The sequence below is a fragment of the Microcaecilia unicolor genome, chromosome 1, assembly GCF_901765095.1.
Source record: "Microcaecilia unicolor chromosome 1, aMicUni1.1, whole genome shotgun sequence".
Lineage (NCBI taxonomy): Eukaryota > Metazoa > Chordata > Amphibia > Gymnophiona > Siphonopidae > Microcaecilia > Microcaecilia unicolor.
In genome coordinates, this window is record NC_044031.1 from 350032481 (window position 1) to 350058930 (window position 26450).

At 49.6% G+C, this 26450-nt stretch overlaps 1 protein-coding gene across 1 annotated transcript in view; it reads right to left on the reverse strand.

Moving 5' to 3' along the window:
• Positions 1–25007, reverse strand: part of HUS1 (HUS1 checkpoint clamp component) — a 168100-nt gene extending 143093 nt beyond the window's left edge. The window contains exon 1 of the mRNA XM_030209451.1: positions 24796–25007. Coding sequence (XP_030065311.1) covers positions 24796–24847 — 52 coding nt within the window. The 5' untranslated portion in view covers positions 24848–25007. The remainder of the gene's footprint in view (positions 1–24795) is intronic.
• Positions 25008–26450: the final 1443 nt, after the last annotated feature.

The following is a 26450-nucleotide window of genomic DNA, read 5'->3' on the forward strand; positions in this document are numbered from 1 at the left end:
GAGTTTGCATTCAGACTCCATATTCCTCCACGCCGGGAATTCCACATGGGCGCTTCTTCGGATGGTGCATGCCCAAAATGTAAAGGAGAGGGCGCAACCTTGGGGCATATGTTCTGGACTTGCCCAGAGGAGACAAGGTTTTGGACAACTCTGTTACAACAGATCTCTCAGATGTGGTCGACGAGCTGGATCTACTCCCCACTCCTACTGTTTGGCAAGCACAGCGCAGGGATATGTGAACTTTGTGAAACGAGCCACGTTAATCGCGAAAAAGACTATTTTGATGGACTGGCTCTCTCCAATTGGCCCATCTCTCCAGAAATGGAGAATGCAGATGGTACATCTTTTGAAAGCAGAGAGGGGAATGCTAAGGGAGAATGATTCCCAGGCGTATAAAGACTATTGCACCAGATGGGGCCCCTTTTTGGACACGTTACCCTCTATGACCCGTAGCCACCTGCTAAACATGTGAACAGCTTAGTCTGAATGGGGAGATTCCCTTCTCAATAAATGGTAACAAGGGGGAGTGGGTGGAAAGGGGGGGAGGGGGGAGAATGGAGGGTGGGGTAGACGGGAGGGGAGGGAAAAATTTGTAGAAATGTATTTATGTATTTCATTCTGGTTGAACTCTGTAATTCTCTGTAATTGTACCTTGTGGAATACTATACCTGTTCAAAGTTGCACCTTGGTTTAATAAAAAAGATTTAAATATAAAAAATATTCCATCCTCATTCTTCTTGATCTTTCCGCTGCTTTTGACACTGTCGATCACAGCATACTTCTCGATACCCTGTCCTCACTTGGATTCCAGGGCTCTGTCCTTTCCTGGTTCTCTTCCTACCTCTCCCTCCGCACCTTTAGTGTTCACTCTGGTGGATCCTCTTCTACTTCTATCCCTCTGCCTGTCGGCGTACCTCAGGGTTCTGTTCTTGGTCCCCTCCTCTTTTCTATCTACACTTCTTCCCTTGGTTCATTAATCTCATCCCATGGCTTTTCCTACCATCTCTATGCTGATGACTCCCAAATCTACCTTTCTACCCCTGATATCTCACCTTCCATCCAAACCAAAGTTTCAGCGTGCTTGTCTGACATTGCTGCCTGGATGTCTCAACGCCACCTGAAATTAAATATGACCAAAACTGAGCTTCTCATTTTCCCCCCCAAACCCACCTCCCCGCTCCCCCCGTTTTCTATTTCTGTTGATGGCTCTCTCAGTCTCCCTGTCTCCTCAGCTCGAAACCTTGGGGTCATCTTTGACTCTTCTCTCTCCTTCTCTGCTCATATCCAGCAGATTGCCAAGACCTGTCATTTCTTTCTTTACAACATCCGTAAAATCCGCCCCTTTCTTTCCGAGCACTCTACCAAAACCCTCATCCACACCCTTGTCACCTCTCGTTTAGACTACTGCAATCTGCTTTTTGCTGGCCTCCCACTTAGTCACCTCTCCCCTCTCCAGTCGGTTCAAAACTCTGCTGCCCGTCTCATCTTCCGCCAGGGTCGCTTTACTCATACTACCCCTCTCCTCAAGACCCTTCACTGGCTCCCTATCCGTTTTCGCATCCTGTTCAAACTTCTTCTACTAACCTATAAATGTACTCACTCTGCTGCTCCCCAGTATCTCTCCACACTCGTCCTTCCCTACACCCCTTCCCGTGCACTCCGCTCCATGGATAAATCCTTCTTATCTGTTCCCTTCTCCACTACTGCCAACTCCAGACTTCGCGCCTTCTGTCTCGCTGCACCCTATGCCTGGAATAAACTTCCTGAGCCCCTACGTCTTGCCCCATCCTTGGCCACCTTTAAATCTAGACTGAAAGCCCACCTCTTTAACATTGCTTTTGACTCGTAACCACTTGTAACCACTCGCCTCCACCTACCCTCCTCTCTTCCTTCCCGTTCACACTAATTGATTTGATTTGCTTACTTTATTTATTTTTTGTCTATTAGATTGTAAGCTCTTTGAGCAGGGACTGTCTTTCTTCTATGTGTGTGCAGCACTGCGTATGCCTTGTAGCGCTATAGAAATGCTAAATAGTAGTAGTAGTACAAGACCCCTGCAATGTTATCAGTCCCGACAGGATAGTCATGTCAGTTACAGGTTTTGCTCACCGCAATGCGTCCAAAGCAATATCATGGCGGCACATCTTGTCCCTGTAGCTCGCGGTTAATATATTGCGACGCTGAGTGTTCCGATGTAAAGGACACCCATTTCCCATCTTTCATAATTTTCAGTGTGACAGGGTAGAGTAGCATAAACTGGACACTTTTTCCAATCAAAGTTGTGCAAATCGGGTGGAATTTCCGTCTTCTCTCTTGCACACTAGCTGAATAATCCTGGATAATCTGGACGCCCGCATAAGTTAGGGAATCTCTTTTCTGGCGGAACCCCCTGCAGAATCTCCTCTTTATGGAGGAAATTGTGGACCTTGATAATTACCACTCTGGGTCTTGATCCATTCTGGTGTGGTTTCCCCAGTCTATGTACCCTTTCGATACATAGAGGGCTTCTGCTATCTGATATAGCAAATTCTTTAGAAAGCCATTCTTCGAGCACTGTGCTCAGGTTTTTATCGGGGATAGTTTCAGGCAGGCCCACCAGTCTGAGATTACAGCGTCTGGCCCTGTTCTCCAGTTCGTCCAGCTTTTCCACTTGGTTAGCCAGTTGTGCTTTGAGGTTGGAAAGTTCAGGCTCGTGTTGTTGCCAAGCATCTTCCAGGTCAGAGACCCTTTTTTCGACCTCCGTGGTTCTGCTTTTTATTTCTGCCAGCAGACCCCAACTGGCCCTCCAATGCGGTGAATCGGGGTTCTAATGCGGTTCCTACCGCCGCTGCTAGCTGCGTGAGCTGTCGGGCAGTAAATTCAGCCTCGCTCGTGGCGACGGGGTCGCCATCTTGGATTCGTCACTTGCCGCGGGCAGCTTTTTTTTTTTCGCTTTTGGAGCTCTTCTGTGTGCTTCCAAGCGGCATAGGAATGAGGTATTGTTCCACGCACTTTTCGCGACACTCCAGCGGGACCGAGTCAGTATTTCTGAGGTTGTTTCAGGTCATAGGGTACCAGGAACGAGCGGGGTTCTCGGAGCAGCACAAAAGCGTTGCTACTGCTCCAACTGCATCATGTGACCGAGATTTTGATTATTTAAAAGCTTGGCAAGTGGAATCATCATTAGGTTGAAGAGTGTTGGTGAGACGGGGATCCTTGGGGAACTCCGCATTCGGGTATCCATGGGGCTGATATCTCCGCTTTAGTTGTTACTTGGTAGGATCTTGTTGTTAGGAATCCTCTAAACCAGTTAAGAACATTGCCTGCCACTCCAAAGTATTCCAGGTTGACCATGTCGAAGGCACTGGACATGTCAAATTGTAAGAGAAGTATGTTGTTGCCGGTTGCAATTGTTTAAATTTATTCATAAAAGTTACTAGAACTGTTTCTATGCTGTAGTTCGATCGAAATTCTGATTGCGATTCGTGCATTGAGTGTTTATTTAGGTGGTTAGTAAGTTGTTTTGTCACTATGCCTTCCATAAGTTTAGTTATCAGTGGGATAGATGCTACTGGACGGTAGCTGGTTAAGTCATTTGTACTTTTCTTTGCGTCTTTAGGTAAAGGAGTAAGTAGTATATTTCCCTTATCTTTTGGGAAGAGGCCATTTTGTAGCATGTAGTTTAGGTGTTTCGTGAGGTCTGTTATGAATTGTTGAAGGGCTGATCTTATCAGATTACTAGGACAGATGTCCAGTTTGCATAGCGATTTGGCATATCTTTTGAGTAATTGAGAGATGTTTTCGATCAATAGTGGGTCAAAGTTGGTCCATGATCAGTCTGCTGGATATTCCTCATGTGTTGGGTCTAGGCATTCAAGGAGGTTTACATAATCAATTGTGTTGTTGGGTAGGATAGGTTATGTGGTCCTTGGAGCCAAGGCAGGGAGGGGGGCTTCCAGATCTACGATAATACAACTGGGCTTGTTTATTGAGACACTTGGGTGATTGGTTTGGACATACGCAAGTGTACATACCGATAGAAATGGAAAGAGAACTCTATGCTCCTTATGACTTTTATTCATTGCTGCATCTAGTGAGAGCCCAAACACCGAAGCTTCTGAGGGACAGTGTATTGTTGCACTCTATGGAAGATGTTTGGAGGGTGTTGGTAAATAAATTAGAGGGCAGCGCAGGGGTCTCGGACCAGCTGTCATTGAGGGTCAATATAGCTTTTCAACCGGGGATGGATAACCCTACCTTCCAATTATGGGAACAGAAGGGCATAGTTAGGCTGGAACACCTCTTATTGAAAGAGGGATAAGCTTCCTACAGCTCCAAGCAAGAGTGGGGGCTTGTGGGGTAATCGATTTGCATTTGCACAAATTAGACATTATATACACCAGTTGGGCCTACGGGTCTCCTTGGGTTCTCGAATTTGGGATTTTTTTTCAAGGAGTTTCAGATTTAGAATTTTCAGTATCAAATTTACATAAGGCCTTGCTAAAGGGGGGATCAGAGGGGGACTTCTCTTCCTTGAAAACTAAATGGGCCAAGGAACTAGGTGTGGCTTTGGGAACCTGGGATGTGGCTGTCACCATCAGGAGTATTCCTGTGTTGACTAAACATGCAAGACTAAGGGAGTGTGGGTATAGAGTAGTGCTTAGGGCATATATGGATGGGGCACAACTGGCGCATGTGGGGGCACGGGGAGCATGGAAAAATTAGTTATTACCTGATAATTTTCTTTCCATTAGTCCCGACAGATCAATCCAGAGACTGGTGGGTTATGTCCCTCTGCCAGCAGGTGGAGAACTTCTGAGGCTCTATATGTGGACATGTGCCACCAGCTCAATCTCAGTATTATCCATATCAAAGCCATATAAACGTCCAACTCCTGAGGCTCTATATGTGGACATGTGCCACCAGCTCAACTTCAGTATTATCCATATCAAAGCCATATAAACGTCCAACTCCCAAGAGACAGCTATTCTACTGTTTTTTTTTTTTTGGGGGGGGGGGGGGGGGGGGAGGGGGGGGTTAGAATTCAAGGACACCCTACAACCGCAAATGCGTGAGGAACTCGTGCAGCTCACAGCAAGTAAAGAAGTTGCTCCAATGCAGCTGAAATAAACAATGATCCATTGACAAACTGGAACTCTTCAACATGAAAAATATCTGAACAAAACAGATACACAGAAACTTCCAGGGAGGGCCTCTGGATTGATCTGTTGGGACTAATGGAAAGAAAATTATCAGGTAATAACTAATTTTTCCTTCCATATCATCCCACAGATCAATCCAGAGACTGGTGGGATGTACCCAAGCAGTTCTTAAATAGGGTGGGACCCAGAGACCCCAGTTTGTAGCACCGAAGCCCCGAATACCGCCTCAGCTCTGGCTGCTACATCCAATCTATAGTGCTTTGAAAACTTATGCACCGAAGCCCAGGTAGCCGACCTACAAATCTCTTCCAAAGAAATCGACCTAGACTCTGCCAGAGAAGTCGCCTGAGCCCTAGTGGAATGAGCTCAGAGCTGGGCCGGCGGATCCCTACCAAATGCGATGTACGCTGAGGCAATAGCTGCCTTTAGCCAACGCGCCTTCCTTGGACCTGCAAACAAAACAAACAGATGATCCGATCACCGGAAGTCATTGGTCACTTCCAAATACCTGATAATCGACCGCTTAACATCCAGACACCGAAGAGCCCGAAACTCCATCGGATGATCCTCCCTACGAAAAGAGGGAAGACAGATCTGTTGATTCAAATGAAAAAGCTAAACAACTTTGGGCAAAAAGGACGGAACTGTCCGCAGTCACCCCTGCCTCCGTAAAACGAAGAAACGGATCTCTACAAGATAAAGCCTGTATCTCTGAAACTCTCCTTGCAGAAGAAATAGCAACCAAAAACACTGTCTTCAACGTCAAGTCCATAACCAACAAATGAGACAGCGGTTCAAATGGAGGCCGCTACAAAGCCTTCAGCACCAAATTCAATTCCAGGAAGGTAAAACCAAGGTTTGCAGCAGGCGCAAATGATTGACACCCCCCCCCCCCGCAAAAAAACGCACAATATCCGGATGAGCGGCTAAGGAAGTCCCATGTAATCGCCCTCTAAAACATGCCAAAGCCGCCACTTGAACCTTCAAGGAGTTCAATGACAGACATTTGTCCAGCCCATCCTGCAAAAAAGCCAAAATCGAAGCGACCGGAGCAGAAAAAGCCGACAAACCGGCAGCCGCACACCATGTCTCAAAGGTCCGCCAAACTCTATCGTACGCTGAAGAGGTGGAACGCTTCCTAGCTCATAACATAGTGGCAATCACCTTTTCCAGATATCCTTTCCTCCTCAAAGCTGCCCTTTCAATAGCCAGGCCGTAAGACCAAATGGGGAGGGATCCTCCATAAGGATGGGACCTTGGCGCAACAGTCCCCGACGAGCGGGCAGCCGTAACAGCTTGTCGATCTGAAGGCATACCAGATCTGCGTATCATGGACGTCTGGGCCAATCCTGCCCCACAAAGATCACCTGACCTGGATGGTTTGCCACTCATCCCAAGATCCTGCTTATCATGGGCCACGGTGGAAAAACATACAGAAGAACTGTCAGAGGCCAAGGCTGAAGAAGCGCATCGATCCCCTGAGACTGGGGGGTCCCTGCCGCGGCTGAAAAATTGCGGCACTTTGGCACTGGTTGCTTGTGCCATCAGATCCAGAGCCGGAACTCCCCACCCGCTCGTGATCAACGAACACGCCTGCTCGGAGAGTTCCCACTCTCCCGGATCCAACATATGGCAGCTCAGAAAATCCGCTTCTGTGTTGAGTGTCCCCGCTATGTGCACTGCAGAGAGTTGAGTCAAGTGCTCCTCTGCCCATTGACATAGACACACCGCCTCCTTGGCAAGAAGACCACTCCTGGTGCCCCCTTGACGATTGACATAGGCTACCGCAGTCGCGTTGTCAGAAAGAACACAAACCAGCTTCCCCACTAACTCCGTGTGAAAGGCTTGCAACGCGAGCTGCATCGCCCTCAGTTCCAACTGATTGATGGACCAAGAAGCCTCCGTCTGAGACCACGTCCCCTGTGCCGTGAACCCAGGACAATGGGCTCCCCATCCCGAAAGGCAGGCATCTGTCGTTACCACTACCCAGTCGGGCACCGATAGGGGCATCCCCAGGCTCAACTTGTCGGTTCGAAGCCATCAACGCATTTCCATCCTGACCATAGGCTCCCATGATAATTGAACTGAGTAATCCTCCGACACCGGAGACCAGTGGCTCAACAGGGATCGCTGATGACACCTCATGTGACTCCTGGCCCATGGAACCACATCCAACGTGGCTGCCAGGGAACCCAACACCTGAACATAGTCCCAGGCCTTGGGTGCCGGAATGCTCAGCAGATCCTGTACTTGCGTGTGCAACTTCAATCTCCGGCTTTCTGGCAAGAAGACTCTGCCCACACGGGTGTCGAATAGAACTCCAAGGTATTCCAAGAACTGAGATGGAACCAAATGACTCTTTTCCAAGTTGACGATCCAGCCCAACGACCGTAGTAGAGCGACGACCTTGTCTGTCACCTGAACGCTGTCCCAAAAGGATGGAGCTCATATCAACCAGTCGTCGAGATACGGATGCACTTGCACCCCATCCTGTCGCAGAAACGCTGCGACCACTACCATAACCTTGGAAAATGTCCGAGGAGCCGTAGCCAGGCCAAATGGAAGCGCCTGGAACTGAAAGTGTTACCCCAGGACAGCAAACCGAAGAAACCGATGATGAGGCAGCCAAATGGGAACGTGCAAGTAAGCTTCTTTGAGATCAAGGGAAGTAAGAAATTCCCCAGGCTGAACTGCTGCTATCATGGCACGCAGAGTTTCCATGAGAAAGTGATGTACTCGCAGCGCTTTGTTTACTCCCTAGAGATCGAGTACTGGACGAAAGGAGCCTCCTTTCTTTGGTACCACGAAATAAATGGAATACCGGCCTAGGCCGCGCTGCGACACGGGAACGGGAACCACCGCCCCCAAGCGAATTAGATTGTCCGTCTCCCTGTCCGCCGCTCTCTTCCTTGCAAGGAGATTCCATGACCAGTTCCATGACCAACACCCACTCGTCTGACGTTACCCTGGCCCACTCTTCCAGAAAGAGGACAGCCGCCCCCCTATTGTCCCTGGAAGATGGACCAAGACCCCATCACTGGATATGAGAACCTGTGGGGGGTCTAGAGGCCGTGCCGCCAGAGCGGCGCTCCCCTCAAAATGGCTGTTGATTCTGAGAAAAACAGGGCTTAGAGAAGGCCACCGACCTGATTGGGCAATAACACCTTGCCTCCCGAAACCGGACCCGAGAAGGGCCCGCGCGAGACGAAGACCTAGGCCTGTCCTCTGGCAAACGACCCTTAGAATCACCTAGATCCTTAACAATCTGGTCCAACTCGTCGCCAAACAGCAGCTTGCCCCTAAAGGGCAAACGAGGTAGACAAGACTTGGAAACCGTATCCGCCGACCAGTGACAAAGCCACAACCAACAGCGAGCCACCACTGACAGGGCTACCTCCTTGGCCGATGCCCGAAGAATATCATACAACAAATCCGCCAAATACAAGAGACCAGACTCGAGCAAAGGCAAATTCGCCACCAGCTCCTCGGAGGAGGATGCCTTCTGCACTCACGAGAGACATGCTCGGGCTGCATAGGACCCGCAGATCAACGCCTGCATGCACAATGCTGCTACTTCGAAGGAAGCCTTTAAGGAAGACTCTAACTTCCTATCCTATGGGTCCTTAAGGGATGTCCCGCCTTCCACCGGCAACGTAGTTCTCTTAGTCACTGCTGTGATCAAAGAATCCACCGCGGGTAAACGCAACTCTTCTCGTTCTCCTTCTGGAAGCGGATATAAACGCGTCATGGCTCTTGCCACGCGCAACCCTGCCTCTGGTGTGTCCCATTGCGCAGCAATGAGTACCTTCATAGCATCATGAATGTGAAAAGTACGGGACGGCCGCTTAATTCCCGACATAACAGAGGGGGCCGCCGAGGAGGGGCCACTGCTGTCCGGACCGAGATATTCAGAATCTCCAAGGCGCTGACAATTAGGTTCGCCAATTCATCTTGACGAAAGAACCGAGCCGCTGTGGGATCATCACCGCCTTCATACTGCGACTCTCCCTCCTCCATCAAGACAGACCGGGAAACATCCGACAACCGACCATCATCTACATCAGAGCCTACTGACAGAGCCTCCGACTCCTGCAAGTCCAAGCAATGTCTTTTAGCCAAAAAGGAGAGGCCGAGGGGTCTTCCTGAGGGGCCCCTAAGCCACTTTCACTGTCCAGGACCCCCCCCCCCCGGACCTCTTTAGCAAAAAGGCCCTGTGTAACAGAACAAACTCGGGAGAAAAGGGTACTCCCGATTCCCCAGTATCTCCAATCTGAAACCCTGCCCGAGGTAGGGATACCTGACGCTGACCCTCGGCAACTGGTGGCCCTGAAATCAGCTCTCCCCCCGATTCCAAGATGGTGCCTGCTCCACTCTGCGCGGGAAAGCAATCAAGCCAGCACAGACATCGCCTCTGCTCCCCCTGGAGCCCGTACTCAGCACCCCGGCTCCAGCTGATAATCAGTTGATTTGTGCTCTCGCTGAACCGACGCTGAATCAGCAGCCTCCCGCCCTTTCAAAGGTGCGATGGCGCTGAAATCATCTGCCGCCGGGCGGAAGAACGCCCAGAGGAGGTGGACAACGGGGCTGACTGACCTGTGACACGTTCCGGCCGCTCCCGCCCCGGTCGATGCTCCCTGTCCTGGAGAGACCCGAGGGCAGACATCACACGTGCCCGACACTGCTCTCCGGTTCCCACACCGGGAGCAGCGTTTAACGGATTCAGATGGGGCTGCCATGTGCCCAGAGGAAAACCCCAGCACAACAAACACCTCAGCCCAGCTTAAACAACGGTTCTTCCCCCAGCCCCCCCGGACTACTTGAAGCAGACTTCTGCTTACTGCAAGTGATGAACAAATCAAAGTGTGTTTAAAGATATACTTGTTTTTTTTTAACAGGAGAGTACCACTCACATATCACAGGCAAGGAACCAGCGGGCAGGGGGAGAAAGAGAGGGACCTGGCACCACCAGGTATCCCTGCTCAGCAGAAGAGAGCGCTCAACCATATGGGCACCTCAACTCATCCCGAAGGAACGGGCGAGGAGTCCCAAATCCAGAGAGCTGCAGATTTATGTCCCTCCACCTGCTAGATAGAGAGCATACTGAGGTTGAGCTGGTGGCACATGTCCACATATAGAAGTTCTCTCTATCTCTGCCTGTTGGCAGAGGGACATACCCACCAGTATCTGGATTGATCTGTGGGACGATATGGAACTAAATGTTCTAAATATATACAGTCCGCTCATACTCTTGCACATGCTTTTTGGGGATGCCCGCAAGTCAAATTCTTTTGAGAGTAAATTAAAAGATTTTTGAGTCGGCTATTGGCTCGGGACATAGGTGGCTCGGTGGAACAGCTGCTTCTAGATGTTCCTAAGGCCTTCATTAATATGAATAGATTTGCTGTGCTCCTATGTTGTAAATTTACTCTTGTAGCAAAAAAAGGTATTTTGCAATATTGGACAGTAGCAGATACGCCGGCTTATTGACATTAGAGAAATCAGATTCACTTATTGGCATCTTGGGAAGCAAAAGACGCAAGAGGCTCCAAATTTTGAGTCCCCGGGGGCGTAGTCTCCTGCTTAATAGCATCCTTATAATACTGGGCTATACCCTACTTGCTAACTGAACCAACAATACTTCCAGTATAAATCTATGTGCCAGTTAATTCATTTTTAGAAAATACCTTTATTATTTATTTGCTTACAAAACCTAATACCTTAACATATCATTCCTTTCTACACACTCATGCACACTCAATTACCAATGCACACTCATACACATTTCACAATAAAACCTTAATGGAGCAAACCCACTAATACATGTAATATCCTAACTGTTCAAAATGCCCAGTAACCTCAGCAGGATATTTGTTCAAAAAGTTCCTCTGATGCTAGTACTGCACTACCCCCACGGGGTGTGCCTGTTGCTTTAATCTTCCATACTGGTCACAGCACTGCAAGTTCAAAACGTTCATCTAATTTTAGTGCTGCACTACCCCCTAGGGTGTGCTTGTTACTTTAAACTCCCATCATAGTCACAGCACTACACAAAATCCAATCCTTTTCATGTGTGCTGGGTCCCAGGAATTCCAAACGAAAATGCAAACATTTGCTTAGAGTTCTCCACTCCTGTGGTCAATCCACTTCCACTCATGCGATGTGCTTGAAACTCTTACAGTCATCCGATATACCCCAGACTCTACACAGCCTGTGTTTCGCTACATCCGCATCATCAGGAGTCGGGTCCTACACAAACAAACATATGCAAAAGTGCTCACAAATCTATCCTAAACCCCTCGCAATAAAGCGAATGCTACATACCTGTAGAAGGTATTCTCCGAAGACAGCAGGCTGATTGTTCTCACTGATGGGTGACGTCCACGGCAGCCCCTCCAATCGGAACACTTTTCTAGCAAAGGCCTTTGCTAGTCCTCGCGCGCCTATGCGCACCGCGCATGCGCGGCTGTCTTCCCGCCCGAACCGGCTCGTGTTCGTCAGTCCCATATGTAGCAAAACAAAGGCAAGGGAAGACACAAGTCCAAAGGGGAGGCGGGCGGGTTTCTGAGAACAATCAGCCTGCTGTCCTCGGAGAATACCTTCTACAGGTATGTAGCATTCGCTTTCTCCGAGGACAAGCAGGCTGCTTGTTCTCACTGATGGGGTATCCCTAGCCCCCAGGCTCACTCTAAACAACAACCATGGTCAACTGGGCCTCGCAATGGCGAGGACATAACTGAGATTGACCTAACAATTTATCCAACTAACTGAGAGTGCAGCCTGGAACAGAACAAACATGGGCCTAGGGGGGTGGAGTTGGATTCTAAACCCCGAACAGATTCTGAAGCACTGACTGCCCGAACCGACTGTCGCGTCGGGTATCCTGCTGCAGGCAGTAATGAGATGTGAATGTGTGGACAGATGACCACGTCGTAGCTTTGCAAATCTCTTCAATAGTGGCTGACTTCAAAGTGGGCTACCGACGCTGCCATGGCTCTAACATTATGAGCCGTGACATGACCCTCAAGAGCCAGCCCAGCCTGGGCGTAAGTGAAGGAAATGCAATCTGCTAGCCAATTGGATATGGTGCGTTTCCCCACAGCCACTCCCCTCCTGTTGGGATCAAAAGAAACAAACAATTGGGCGGACTGTCTGTTGGGCTGTGTCCGCTCCAGATAGAAGGCCAATGCTCTCTTGCAGTCCAATGTGTGCAGCTGACGTTCAACAGGGCAGGAATGAGGACGGGGAAAGAATGTTGGCAAGACAATTGACTGGTTCAGATGGAACTCCGACACTACCTTTGGCAAGAACTTAGGGTGAGTGCGGAGGACTACTCTGTTATGATGAAATTTGGTGTAAGGGGCCTGGGCTACCAGGGCCTGAAGCTCACTGACTCTACGAGCTGAAGTAACTGCCACCAAGAAAATGACCTTCCAGGTCAAGTACTTCAGATGGCAGGAGTTCAGTGGCTCAAAAGGAGGTTTCATCAGCTGGGTGAGAACGACACTGAGATCCCATGACACTGTAGGAGGCTTGACAGGGGGCTTTGACAAAAGCAAACCTCTCATGAAGCGAACAACTAAAGGCTGTCCTGAGATCGGCTTACCTTCCACACGGTAATGGTATGCACTGATTGCACTAAGGTGAACCCTTACAGAGTTGGTCTTGAGACCAGACTCAGACAAGTGCAGAAGGTATTCAAGCAGGGTCTGTGTAGGACAAGAGCAAGGATCTAGGGCCTTGCTGTCACACCAGACGGCAAACCTCCTCCATAGAAAGAAGTAACTCCTCTTAGTGGAATCTTTCCTGGAAACAAGCAAGATGCGGGAGACACCCTCTGACAGACCCAAAGAGGCAAAGTCTACGATCTCAACATCCAGGCCGTGAGAGCCAGAGACCGGAGGTTGGGATGCAGAAGCGCCCCTTCGTCCTGTGTGATGAGGGTCGGAAAACACTCCAATCTCCACGGTTCTTCGGAGGACAATTCCAGAAGAAGAGGGAACCAGATCTGACGCGGCCAAAAAGGAGCAATCAGAATCATGGTGCCTCGGTCTTGCTTGAGTTTCAACAAAGTCTTCCCCACCAGATGTATGGGAGGATAAGCATACAGCAGACCCTCCCCCCAGTCCAGGAGGAAGGCATCCGATGCCAGTCTGCCGTGGGCCTGAAGCCTGGAACAGAACTGAGGGACTTTGTGGTTGGCTCGAGATGCGAAGAGATCTACCAAGGGGGTGCCCCACACCTGGAAGATGTCGCACTACACGAGAATTGAGCGACCACTCGTGAAGTTGCATAATCCTGCTCAGCCTGTCGGCCAGACTGTTGTTTACGCCTGCCAGATATGTGGCTTGGAGCAACATGCCGTGACGGCGAGCCCACAGCCACATGCTGACGGCTTCCTGACACAGGGGGCGAGATCCGGTGCCCCCCTGCTTGTTGATGTAATACATGGCAACCTGGTTGTCTGTCTGAATTTGGATAATTTGGTGGGACAGCCGATCTCTGAAAGCCTTCAGAGCGTTCCAGACCGCACGTAACTCCAGGAGATTGATCTGCAGATCGCGTTCCTGGAGGGACCAGCTTCCCTGGGTGTGAAGCCCATCGACATGAGCTCCCCACCCCAGGAGAGACGCATCCGTAGTCAGCACTTTTTGTGGCTGAGGAATTTGGAAAGGACGTCCCAGAGTCAAATTGGACCAAATCGTCCACCAATACAGGGATTTGAGAAAACTCATGGACAGGTGGATCACGTCTTCTAGATCCCCAGCAGCCTGAAACCACTGGGAAGCTAGGGTCCATTGAGCAGATCTCATGTGAAGGCGGGCCATGGGAGTCACATGAACTGTGGAGGCCATGTGGCCCAGCAATCTCAACATCTGCCGAGCTGTGATCTGCTGGGACGCTCGCACCCGCGAGACGAGGGACAACAAGTTGTTGGCTCTCGCCTCTGGGAGATAGGCACGAGCCGTCCGAGAATCCAGCAGAGCTCCTATGAATTCGAGTCTCTGCACTGGGAGAAGATGGGACTTTGGATAATTTATCACAAACCCCAGTAGCTCCAGGAGGCGAATAGTCATCTGCATGGACTGTAGAGCTCCTGCCTCGGATGTGTTCTTCACCAGCCAATCGTCGAGATATGGGAACACGTGTACCCCCAGCCTGCGAAGTACCGCCGCTACTACAGCCAAGCACTTTGTGAACACTCTGGGCGCAGAGGCGAGCCCAAAGAGTAGCACACAGGACTGGAAGTGCCGTGTGCCCAGCTGAAATTGCAGATACTGTCTGTGAGCTGGCAGTATCAGGATGTGTATGTAGGCGTCCTTCAAGTCCAGAGAGCATAGCCAATCGTTTTCCTGAATCATGGGAAGAAGGGTGCCCAGGGAAAGCATCCTGAACTTTTCTTTGACTAGATATTTGTTCAGGGCCCTTAGGTCTAGGATGGGACGCATCCCCTCTGTTTTCTTTTCCACAAGGAAGTACCTGGAATAGTATCCCAGCCCTTCCTGCCCGGATGGCACGGGCTCGACCGCATTGGCGCTGAAAAGGGCGGAGAGTTCCTCTGCAAGTACCTGCTTGTGTTGGAAGCTGTAAGATTGAGCTCCCGGTGGACAATTTGGAGGTTTTGAAGCCAAATTGCGGGTGTACCCTTGCCGGACTATTTGGAGAACCCACTGATCGGAGGTTATGAGAGGCCACCTTTGGTGAAAAACTTTCAACCTCCCTCCGACCGGCAGGTCGCCCGGCACTGACACTTGGATGTCGGCAATGCTCTGCTGGAGCCAGTCAAAAGCTCGTCCCTTGCTTTTGCTGGGGAGCCGAGGGGCCTTGCTGAGGCGCACGCTGCTGACGAGAGCGAGTGCGCTGGGTCTTAGCCTGGGCCGTAGGCTGTCGAGGAGGAGGATTGTACCTACGCTTACCAGAAGAGTAGGGAACAGTCTTCCTTCCCCCCAAAAATCGTCTACCTGTAGAGGTAGAAGCTGAAGGCTGCCGGCGGGAGAACTTGTCGAAAGCGGTATCCCGCTGGTGGAGCTGCTCTACCACCTGTTCGACTTTCTCTCCAAAAATATTATCCGCACGGCAAGGCGAGTCCGCAATCCGCTGCTGGATCCTATTCTCCAGGTCGGAGGCACACAGCCATGAGAGTCTGCGCATCACCACACCTTGAGCAGCGGCCCTGGACGCAACATCAAAGGTGTCATACACCCCTCTGGCCAGGAATTTTCTGCACGCCTTCAGCTGCCTGACCACCTCCTGAAATGGCTTGGCTTGCTCAGGGGGGGAGCTTGTCCACCAAGCCCGCCAACTGCCGCACATTGTTCCGCATGTGTATGCTCATGTAGAGCTGGTAAGACTGGATTTTGGCCACGAGCATAGAAGAATGGTAGGCCTTCCTCCCAAAGGAGTCTAAGGTTCTAGAGTCCTTGCCCAGGGGCGCCGAAGCATGTTCCCTAGAACTCTTAGCCTTCTTTAGGGCCAAATCCACAACTCCAGAGTCGTGAGGCAACTGGGTGCGCATCAGCTCTGGGTCCCCATGTATCCGGTACTGGGACTCGATCTTCTTGGGAATGTGGGGATTACTTAATGGCTTGGTCCAGTTCGCCAGCAATGTCTTTTTTAGGACATGATGCATGGGTACTGTGGAGAAGGATAGTCCAGGAGCTCAAACATTTCAGCCCTGGGCTCGTCCTCCACAACCACCGGGAACAACTGAACCCCCCAAGATGACAGCTTCTGCACCACAGAAACAGAAAATGTCCCCTAGTACTGTAAAAAATATAAAGATGTAAATTTGAAAAAAGCTACAAAAGCTAACAAATACCAATCACCACTTTACAAATGAACAAATATAAATAAAACAAATATAGAAAATAAGATAACACCATTTTATTGGACTAATACATTTAGCTTTCAGAGGCCAAAACCTCCTTCCTCAGGGCAATGCAGTATATTGCTGTTACAGTATCCTATCCTGACCAGAGGAAGGGGGTTTTGTTCTCTGAAAGTTAGTCAAAATGTATTAAAATTAGTCAAATAAAAATATTACCTTATTTCTATTTTTAAACATTTATTCAACACAGCTACAACATTACTTTATCCTAAAGCAAGGAGGGGAGGAGCGGTCTAGTGGTGGACTTTGGTCCTGAGGAACTGAGTTCAATTCCCACTTCAGGCACAGGCAACTCCTTGTGACTCTGGGCAAGTCACTTAACCCTCCATTGCCCCATGTAAGCTGCATTGAGCCTACCATGAGTGGGAAAAGTGCGGGGTACAAATATAACAAAAAAATACAAAATATTTTATTTACAGTTTGTTGTTTCTGCTTTCCTCATCTTCTCTTCACTCTCTCCTTTCTATCTAGCATCTGCCTTCTCTCTCTCTGTACCATCCAGTGTCTGCCTTCTCTCTCTCCCTACCATCCAATGTCTGCCTTCTCTCTCCCTCCCTTCCATCCACCGTCAGCCCTCCCTCCCACTATCTGCCCTTTCTCTCCCATCTAGCATCTGCCCTCTATCTCTGCCGCTCCCATCCACCATCTGCCCGTCTGCCCTCTCTTTCTCCCCCTTCCAACCACTGTCTGCTCTCTCTCTCCATCTTCCATCCACCATTTGCCTTCCTCTCCCATCCATCCAGGGTCTGCCTTCCCTCTCTCTCCCTTCCATACAGGATCTGCCCCCCCCCTCTCTCCCCTTTTTTCAGCTCCCAGTTCCAGCCCCATTATCCCACCTGCCCCTAGTCCCAGCCCACTTCTCCCACCTGGCCCCCTTTTCAGCCCCAATATCCCACCAGTCCTCAGTTTCAGCCCTAGCCCTTTTCTCCCACCAGTCCCGAGCTTCAGCCTCAGCCACTGTCTCCCTGTCCCCTTTTCAGCCCCCAGTTTCAGTCCTTGCCCCTTTTCAGCCCTCAGTTCCAGTTCAGCCCCATTATCCCACCTACCCTTCTTTTCAGCCCCCAGTTCCAGTCCCTTTCATCCACCTGCCTTGCATTACAGCTCCCCCTTTTCAGCCTCATTCTCTCATCTGCACCCCTTTTCAGCCCCATTCTCACACATGTCCCTTCCCCAGGGATGGCCCACATTCTCTATCTACTTCTATCTATCTACTTATCATTTATATAGCGCCACAAGGCGTACGCAGTGCTGTACACCATACATAGACGACAATCCCTGCTCAAAGAGCTTACAATCTAGATAAGACGGGTAAACAGACAGAACAATTAAGGGTAAGGCAATAAAGAGGTGAGGATAAAGGACAGGGTAAGTTTAGGAGTCAAAAGCAGTGGTAAAGAGGTAGATTTTGAGTTTGGACTTGAAAACGGCTAAAGATGGGGCTAGATGTATAGGCTGAGGAAGTATTCGAGGTATGAGGTGCAGCGAGATAAAAGGAACGGAGTCTTGAATTAGCAGTAGAGGAGAAAGGGACGGATAAGAGATTTATCTGCAGAACGCAGTACTCGGGGGGGGGGGGGGGGAACGTAGGGGGAGACAAGAGTGGAGAGGTACTGGGGAGCGGCAGAGTGAATGCACTTATAGGTCAATAGGAGAAGTTTAAATTGAATACGGAAACGGATAGGGAGCCAGTGAAGTGACTTAAGGAGAGGGCTAATGTGGGCATAGCGACTTTGGCAGAAAATGAGTTGCGCAGCAAAGTTTTGGACTGATTGAAGAGGAGAGAGATGGCCAAGAGGGAGGCCGGGGAGTAGCAGGTTACAATAATCAAGACGAGAGGTGATAAGAGTGTGGATAAGGGTTTTGGCAGAGTGCTCAGATATGAAGGAACGGATTTTGCTGATGTTATACAGAAAGAAACGACAGGTTTTGGCAATCTGCAGAATGTGAGCAGAGAAGGAGAGAGAGGAGTCAAAGATGACCCCAAGGTTACGAGCTGATGAGACAGGGAGAATGAGAGTGCCATCCACCGAAATAGAAAAAGGGGGGAGAGGAGAGGTAGGTTTAGGAGGAAAGATGAGGAGCTCGGTTTTGGCCTGTTGTAGGAGGTGGAAGGCCTCCAATTATTTAATATACAGAATAAATTCCTCATATTTGGACAGGGAGAAATGGAGGTTTTTCTCTTCCCAAAAACAGGGGAAAGCTTGCTGGAATAGCAAGTCACTTCATTCTCTACCTCCCCCCTCTTGCCAAGTCAGGTGATTAAACCAGATTGCCCACAATCTCTCTCTCATTGAGCAAGGTCAGGCCTCGGGGAATACTGCAGACAGAAGTCTTTCCCAGGTCTTTTGTATAAGGCTATTTCTAAGCAAATGAGATTGACTTTATCTTGTAACAGTGAGGGAAATAACACTTGCAGAAGACATCTTAAACACTTGCAGAAGACTTCTTTCTCTGCCTAGAACAATTAGATCAAACACTATATCTCCCTGACAGACAGATCTCTGGAGCCCATAGCAATAGCTTTAGGCCAGGCAGCAATAGTCCTATTATGCATCTCTTTGAACACAAGGAGATCTATGTTATGACATAAACACAGGGTCTGAGCTGACAGAGAGATGTAACACCTCTAAAGGGAAGCAGTTTTTAACTCGTCTTTAGAATAAGAAAGACCTGGGCTGTCAGAAGGAAAAGTAATTAACTCTTGCCTCCTCTTTTTAGAATTAGAATAAAAATATGAATAGAAAAGATATAATATCCAAAAACATTTTAGACAAGAGACCACCTGCATCTTCAAAGGGAATGTAAACAGATGCTATGTATTTTATTGATACTAGAGATCCTGACTGACTGTAAGATGCTAAGTAAGGGGGTGTGACAACCCCTCCCCCTTACTTTGTCTTGAAAGGGAAAAGAAACCCTATATAATATTTCTCTGCCAGATAGGAGATTGGGGCAGTGTACATCTCTTTTGGCTCCCAAGGCAGGGAGTTGGAAAGAATGTCCTGTTCCCACTTTCCATTTCTATATATGTTCTCATTTCTGTCATATTCTAGACTATTTCTTATTATTTATCCTAAATCTCTGGATAAAGAATAAACTTGTGTTTTTCCCCCAACGGAAGCTTCTCTTGGTTTTTTTCCCTTTTTGTTTTTATTTGTTGTAGTGCAAATGGTCCTTAATCCAGCTGTCCGGTTTCTAAGATACAGTTGAGAGGATTGTATTGTGTAAGTAGTGCTGACCGTGATTAGAGACCCTGGAGGTGCGGCACGAAAGGCACAAACAGGCCATGTTGAGTTTCAGATGTCGTTGAGACATCCAGGAAGCGATGTCAGATAGGCAGGCTAAGACATTGGTCTGGATGCTGGTTGAGATTTCGGGGGTAGAGAGGTAGATTTGGGAGTCATCAGCATAGAGATGGTATTGAAAGCCATCGGATGATATCAGACAGCCAAGGGAAGAAGTGTAGATGGAGAACAGGAGAGGACCGAGAACAGAACCCTGAGGTACACTGATTGGTAGAGGGATAGAAGTGGAAGAGGATCCACCAGAGTGTACACTAAAGGTGCGAAGCGAGAGGCAGGAGGAGAACCAGGAAAGAACAGAGCCTTGGAATCCAAATGAAGATAGCGTGTCAAGGAGTAGGCTGTGATCAACAGTGTCAAAAGCGGCTGATAGATCGAGAAGGATGAGGATAGAATAGAGACCTTTGGATTTGGCCAGAAACAGGTCGTTGGAAACTTTAGTAAGTGCAGTTTCAGTTGAATGAAGAGGGCGAAAGCCAGACTGGAGTGGGTCAAGAACAGCATGAGATGAGAGAAAGTCAAGACAGCGGCGGTGAACAGCGTGTTCAAGTAACTTGGAAAGGAAGGGGAGGAGGAAGATGGGTCAACAGTTGGAAGCACAGGTAGGGTCAAGTGAAGGCTTCTTCAGGAGCGGTGTGACCACAGCATGTTTGAAGGCATCAGGAACGGTCGCAGTGGGAAGAGAGAGATTGAGGATATGACAGATAAAAGGGGTGAGAGTAGGAGAGATGGTGTTAAGAAGGTGGGTAGGAGTGGAATCAGAGGAACAGGTAGTTCGTTAGGAGGAGAGAAGATGTGATGTTTCTTCATCAGTGACCTCAGGAGAGGAAAATGACAGAGGGGTTGAGGAAATAGGGGAATGGACAAGGGGAGGGAGAGGTGGGGGTGGTTTGGTAGAAAATTCGAAGTTAATCTTCTGAACCTGGTCGTGGAAGAACTCAGCTAGGGTCTGTGGAGATAGTGAGGGGGGAGTTGGGGGTGGAGGCAACTTGAGGAGAGAGTTTAGTGTGGCGAAGAGAAATCGAGGGGTTGAGCCGAGAGAATTAGTCAGCAAGCAAGAGAGCAGATTGAAAGCAGGTCAACATGAATTTGAAGTGTGAGAAGTCAGCAAGGGCAAGAGATTTCAGCCACAGGCGTTCAGCGGAACGGGTACAGGAACGTAGGTAGCGGATTTTAGGGGTTAGCCAGGGCTGGGGTTTGTACATCTTATAGGACGGGGCATGAGAGGTGCAAGAGTGTCTAAGGCAAAGGATAGAATAGTATTGTAGGAAGAGATGGCATCATTGACAGATTTGGATGGTGTAGTGGTAGAGAAGAGGTTGGAGACATTGGAGGATAGGGTAGTGGGGTCAATGGCCTGGAGATTCCTAGATAAATTGGTTAAGATTAGACGGGATTGGGTGGGAGGAAGTTTAAGTGTGAAGGTTATTAGATGATGGTCAGAAAGGGGAAGATTTGAGGTAGAGGGATTGGAGGTAGAGCAGTTATATGAAAATATAAGATCAAGACAGTGACCATTTTGGTGGGTAAGGGAAGTGGAGCAAAGTTGAAGATTGAAGGAGGATGTTAAGATGAGGAACTGTGAGACGTAAGAGTTGGAGGGATCATTAACATGAATGTTAAAGTCGCCAGGGATGAGGGAGGGGGAGGAAAGATCATGAAAGAAGGAAAGCCAAGCATCAAAGTCACTGAGAAAGGATGAAAGGGATTTATCAGGGGGATGATAAATAACTGCTATTCGAAGAGGCAAAGGATTGAATAGGCGGACGGAGTGGACTTCAAAGGAAGAAAAACAGAGAGACTGAGGTGACAGAAGAGATTGAAATTTGGAAGAGGGCGAGAGTAATAGACCAACACCACCACCACTGCCAGTAGGGCGAGGAGTATGGGAGAAGAGATAACCACCATGGCAGAGCGCAGCGACTGAAGCGGAGTTATCAGGGCAGAGCCAAGTTTCAGTTATCGCAAGCAGATGGAGGCTACAAGTGATAAAAAGGTCATGGATATAACGTGCATTCCATAGGGCACATGAGAATGGCAGAGAAGTGGAATAGAGATGAGATTGGAGAGGTCACAATGTGACCTGTACAAATAGGATGAGGGTTGGTGAGAGGGGACCAGGATTAGGATTGATGTCTCCGGCAGAGAGAAGGAGCAAGAGAGCACGGAGGAGAGCAGGAAAAGAGTGGCGACGAAGGCAAGGTGGAGGAGTGGCCTAGTGGTTAGGGTGGTGGACTTTGGTCCTGGGGAACTGAGGAACTGAGTTCAATTCCCAGGCAGCTCATTGTGACTCTGGGCAAGTCACTTAACCCTCCATTGCCCCAGGTACAAATAAGTACCTGTATACAATATGTAAGCCGCACTGAGCCTGCCATGAGTGGGAAAGCGCGGGGTACAAATGTAACAAAAATAAAAAGATGAGTTCAGACAGAATGGGGAAGGAAAATTGGAAGGGATGAAGCGTTGAAGGCAGAAAGCAAGGAGGGTGGAAGAGGACAAGAGAGATGGTGAGGTAGTACAATGAACGAAAGGGCAATGTATGACTGTAGTGCATAGTGGTTTCGGGTGGAGGAGTAGATTGGGAAGGGACACTACTAGGAGGAGAATGTGAAATGGAGCCATATGTATAGACTCAGGCAGCCCTAGGCATCAGCTAACAGTCACAAACAAGGTGAGGCAGCTGAGGCTGAAGGCTGGAACAAAGGAGTCAAGGCTGCAGGACTGGAGTTTAGGCAGAAGAAGGCTGGAGCAGACGATGCAGGTCGGAGCAGAGGACGCAGGCAGGAACAGACGACGCAGGTCGGAGCAGAGGACGCAGGCAGGAACAGATGATGCAGGCCGGATCTGAGGACGCAGGCAGGAACAGATGATGCAGACCGGATCTGAGGACGCAGGAAGGAACAGATGATACAGGCCGGATCAGAAGGTGCAGGTAGGAACAGGCGATGTAGGCCAGATCAGAGGACGCAGGCAGGAACAGGCGATGTAGGCCGGATCAGAGGACGCAGGCAGGAACAGGCGATGTAGGCTGGATCAGAGAACGCAGGCAGGAACAGGCAATGTAGGCTGGATCAGAGGACGCAGGCAGGAACAGGGGCTGGATCAGAGGACGCAGGCAGGAACAGAGGTGTAGGCTAGATCAGAGGATGCAGGCAGGAACAGATGACACAGGCTGGAACAAGTGATGCAGGCTGGATCAGTGGATGCAGGCTGGGGCAGATGATGCAGGCCAGGGCAGAGGGTGAAGGCTTGTGGGCAGGCTGGAGCAGAGGACGCAGGCAGAAACAGAAGAGCAGAGCAGGTTGATAATGATGCAGGTTGCAGTGATGGCAATTAGGCACTTCGTGGGCAGGCTGGAGCAGAGGACGGAGGCAGGAGCAGGGGACGCAGATTGCAGTGTTGGTAATTAGGCACCTCGTGGGCAGGCCTCGTGAACGTCTGCGACTGTTTACTCGCTCAGCTTCTTGGGCACCACACCTCGCCCTTCCACCTGAGGATGCAGGCAGGAACAGAAGAGCAGAGGCCGGAGCCTCTGCTGATGGTACTTGTTCACCTTGGCTGAGTAATGCGCAGTCCGTCTCTAGAAGATGGCGCTTCTCCCTTCTCCACTCTCTTTCCCTCTTCCTCCCTCTGTGGTATCTCGGGTAATACACTCGGAGAGCACCTCTTCGTTGTAAGAGGCCCTGGTTCCCAGGACGGGTGCACAGCTGGCTCGACGGGCGGGCCAAGATCGGGCCCGTGACTCTCTCCAGTTCCACGAAGCTCCCCGCACGGATCGTGTTGGTCTCTCCCGCTGCTCGCCGCTTAGACCTCAGTTGTGCGGATGGGCCGGTTCGCAGCGTGCACAGCTGACCTTCGGAGGCAACAACTCTCGCGATCCCCGCATGGATCGTGTTGGTCTCTCCCGCTGCTTGCTGCTTAGATCTCAGCTGGGATAATCACCTCATTAACATTTATATTAAAGTAGTGTGCGGTCAGGGTTTCACACACACCCTGAAATCCTTTCCACATGCCCACTCAGTACAACCTGTGGTAATACAACACTAAACCTGCAGTAACCGCACAGAAATTTTTCTGCACACAGGCCCTGCAACACTGTACATTCTCCCTCCTTCCCACTTCTCAGACCCCAACACCCCCGATCCAGTCTCCACCTGCCTACCCTTAGCTCCCTCGACAGCCCTCTTCTCTGCCACCCGGCCCCCTACATTTTTAAATTCGCTGAATGGGCAGCGCAGCGCCTCATGTCTGTGAAAGAAGCAGATTGACTCGGGTCTTCCCTCACTGTGTCCTGCCCTCGTCTGATATAACTTTGTATTTCCAAGAGGGCAGGACACAGTGAAGGAAGGCCAGAGGCGATCTTCTTTCATAGACACGATGCTGCTCATTCAGCGATTTTAAAAATGCAGGGGGCCGGGTGGCAGAGAGAAGGGGGCTGTCCCTAGCTGAGGAAAGGCAGGTGGAGACAGAGACTGTGGAGGAGAGGCAACAGCGGCGCCCTGAATAAATGGACGAGTCGGGAGCAGAGCACCCCCCCTTTGTATTTACACCTGGGGGCGGACCACCCCCAATGCCGCGCTAATACACCACTAAGAGCATCTGCAGCCGCTCCGGGCAGGAAAGAGGGGGCTCTTTCCTGCCCCAAAGAGGTCACTAGACCACCAGGGCAGTATGGAAGAGCCAACTCCAGGCTCCGCCCTTTCTGCCTCACCTCACCCTATGCTTGGAATAAACTTCCTGAGCCCATACGCCAAGCCCCCTCCCTGCCCATCTTCAAATCCTTACTCAAAGCCCATCTCTTCAATGTCGCTTTCGGCACCTAACCATTATACCCCTATTCAAGAAATCTAGACTGCCCCAAATTGATTGATTGCACATTTTTTTGACCTTTAGATTGTAAGCTCCTTTGAGCAGGGACTGTCCTTCTTTGTGAAATTGTACAGCGCTGCGTAACCCTAATAGCGCTTTAGAAATGTTAAGTATAGTTGGAAGGATAGGCCACCCGTAGGCCCACCCGCCCACCTACATGCCATGCCCATTTGTCTAGACAAACTGGCAGGCTGGCAAAACCCACCCGGTTGCCCGGCCATGTCCTCAAACAGAGATGCCCTGGTAAAACTGGACGTATGGTAACCCTTCTGAGAAGTGTTGGACTGGCCCTGTTACCACCATGCCATTTGAAAGGATGCAAGGAAAGGGAAATGGAACTTGGTATACCACCTTTCTGAGGTTTTTGCAACTACATTCAAAGCAGTTTACATATATTCAGGTACTTATTTTGTACCAGGGGCAATGGAGAGTTAAGTGACTTGCCCAGAGTCACAATGAGCTACAGTGGGAATTGAACTCAGTTCCCCAAGATCAAAGCCCACTGCACTAACCATTAGGCTACTTCTCCACTCCCGATACCGTAATATGCTGCTTCCTAGTTACAATCACATGCTGAATCGCCTCTGGGCACACTCACGGCTGAAATGACTCAGGCAGCTCACGTCCACGATCTTAGCCCGAAACCTCATCCTGCTGCAGTGCCGGGTGCCCTGATACCCTCGCCGCTCTACAACACTCGGTACCCCCGGGCTGTCCCTAACACTGCTACCTATGCATGCAGTAGAAGAGAACAGAGTAAAAAGTGCCAATTTAGGACGGAGATTACAAACAAGGGTGGTCCTAACATGTCGTCAGGGGTCGGAGTTAGCAGCCTGAAACCCAATCGGCGAAGGGGAAGAACAATGACGTCAGTCAAAGCTGCAATAGCTAGAGTAGGCCTAAGGAGAAGGCGGGTTAATGTGTTGAATCTTGACTTTGTCTTTCCGGCGCGTGCTGCTGCCCCTCCGTTGTTTTGTTGTTGATAGCACGTGCGCGCAGCCTGTTCGGTCGGGTAGGGCTGATCGAAGGAGGTTGAAGAAATAGGAGACGGGGTGTTCCTATCTAGTCCATTATATGGGTTGAAGCCAGTAGGCGGAGCTTCACGCCGTTTTAGTTCACCCAAAACAGTAACAAACACTATTGAAAACAATAGCCAAAGATTATCCAGAGCTGCCAAGTTACCCATTCCAGGAGGGAGACTGTTTAGCCGGTCCTGGATTTCTGGCAACCTCATCCTCCTGGTGCATTATGGGCAGGGTTACCAATTCAAAAGCGTAGCCAGGTGGGGCACAAACAGCTGTTCCGAAAAAAAGGCGCCTATGTGTCCTGTGCCAATAGTTTTTTTTTTTCTGCTCCCTCCTGAGTCCTATCGCTTCTACCCGTTTTCTCCCTCCTGCGCAGCACTGGCGATTCAGAGTGAGCCTTACTTCTGCCGGCGTCCCTCGTACTCTATTGCAACTTCCTGTTTTCCGCAGAGGTGGGACGCGCCTGAGTAGAGGCCCCGGCGAAGTAAGGCTCACTTTGAATCGCCGGTGCTGCGCAGGAGGGAGAAGACGGGCAGAGGAGAACATGCTCCCGGTATCTTGTAGGTACATAAGTATTACGGACAGATCAAGATTCTAAGTGGGCTCAGGTGATCCAGATGTAAATTCTGCATGGAGGTCCGTGCTATCTCTTTAGCCCTAGCTGCTGAGGTGGGGTGGTGGCTGAGTGCTGCTTAGCTGCCATGGTGAACAGAGGGGACGATTATCATCTTTTATTGTAGCTCATGTAGAGCACTGTTGCTATTTACAGGTTGAAATGTTATATATAAAGGGAGCTGCAGCCTAATTGTTAGTGTTGTTATTTAATATAAATTAATAGTAGGGGGAGGGGAGCATAGGCGGTCGGTGGCCCAACTGTTTGGGGAGGCCAAAGGGGGCGGGGTTATGGGGTGGAGCCAGGGGCGGAGCTTATAGCCACGATTAACACAGAAAAAAAATAAGTAAAAATAAAATAGTCACAATACCTTTTATTAAATTTAGATATTAGATATGTTTCATATGTCAAAGAATAAAGTGGTTGCTCAAAGCATATACTAACCACAAATTTGTGCAAAAACACACTCAGAACCTTACTGTACCATAACACTAGGCAGACCCTAATACACCAATATATCACCCATATAGAAAATGCAGACGGTCAACAATATGAAACAAGGGATCATAATATTACAATTCTCATGTAGAGCCACAAAACACCCTTTTAGGGTGG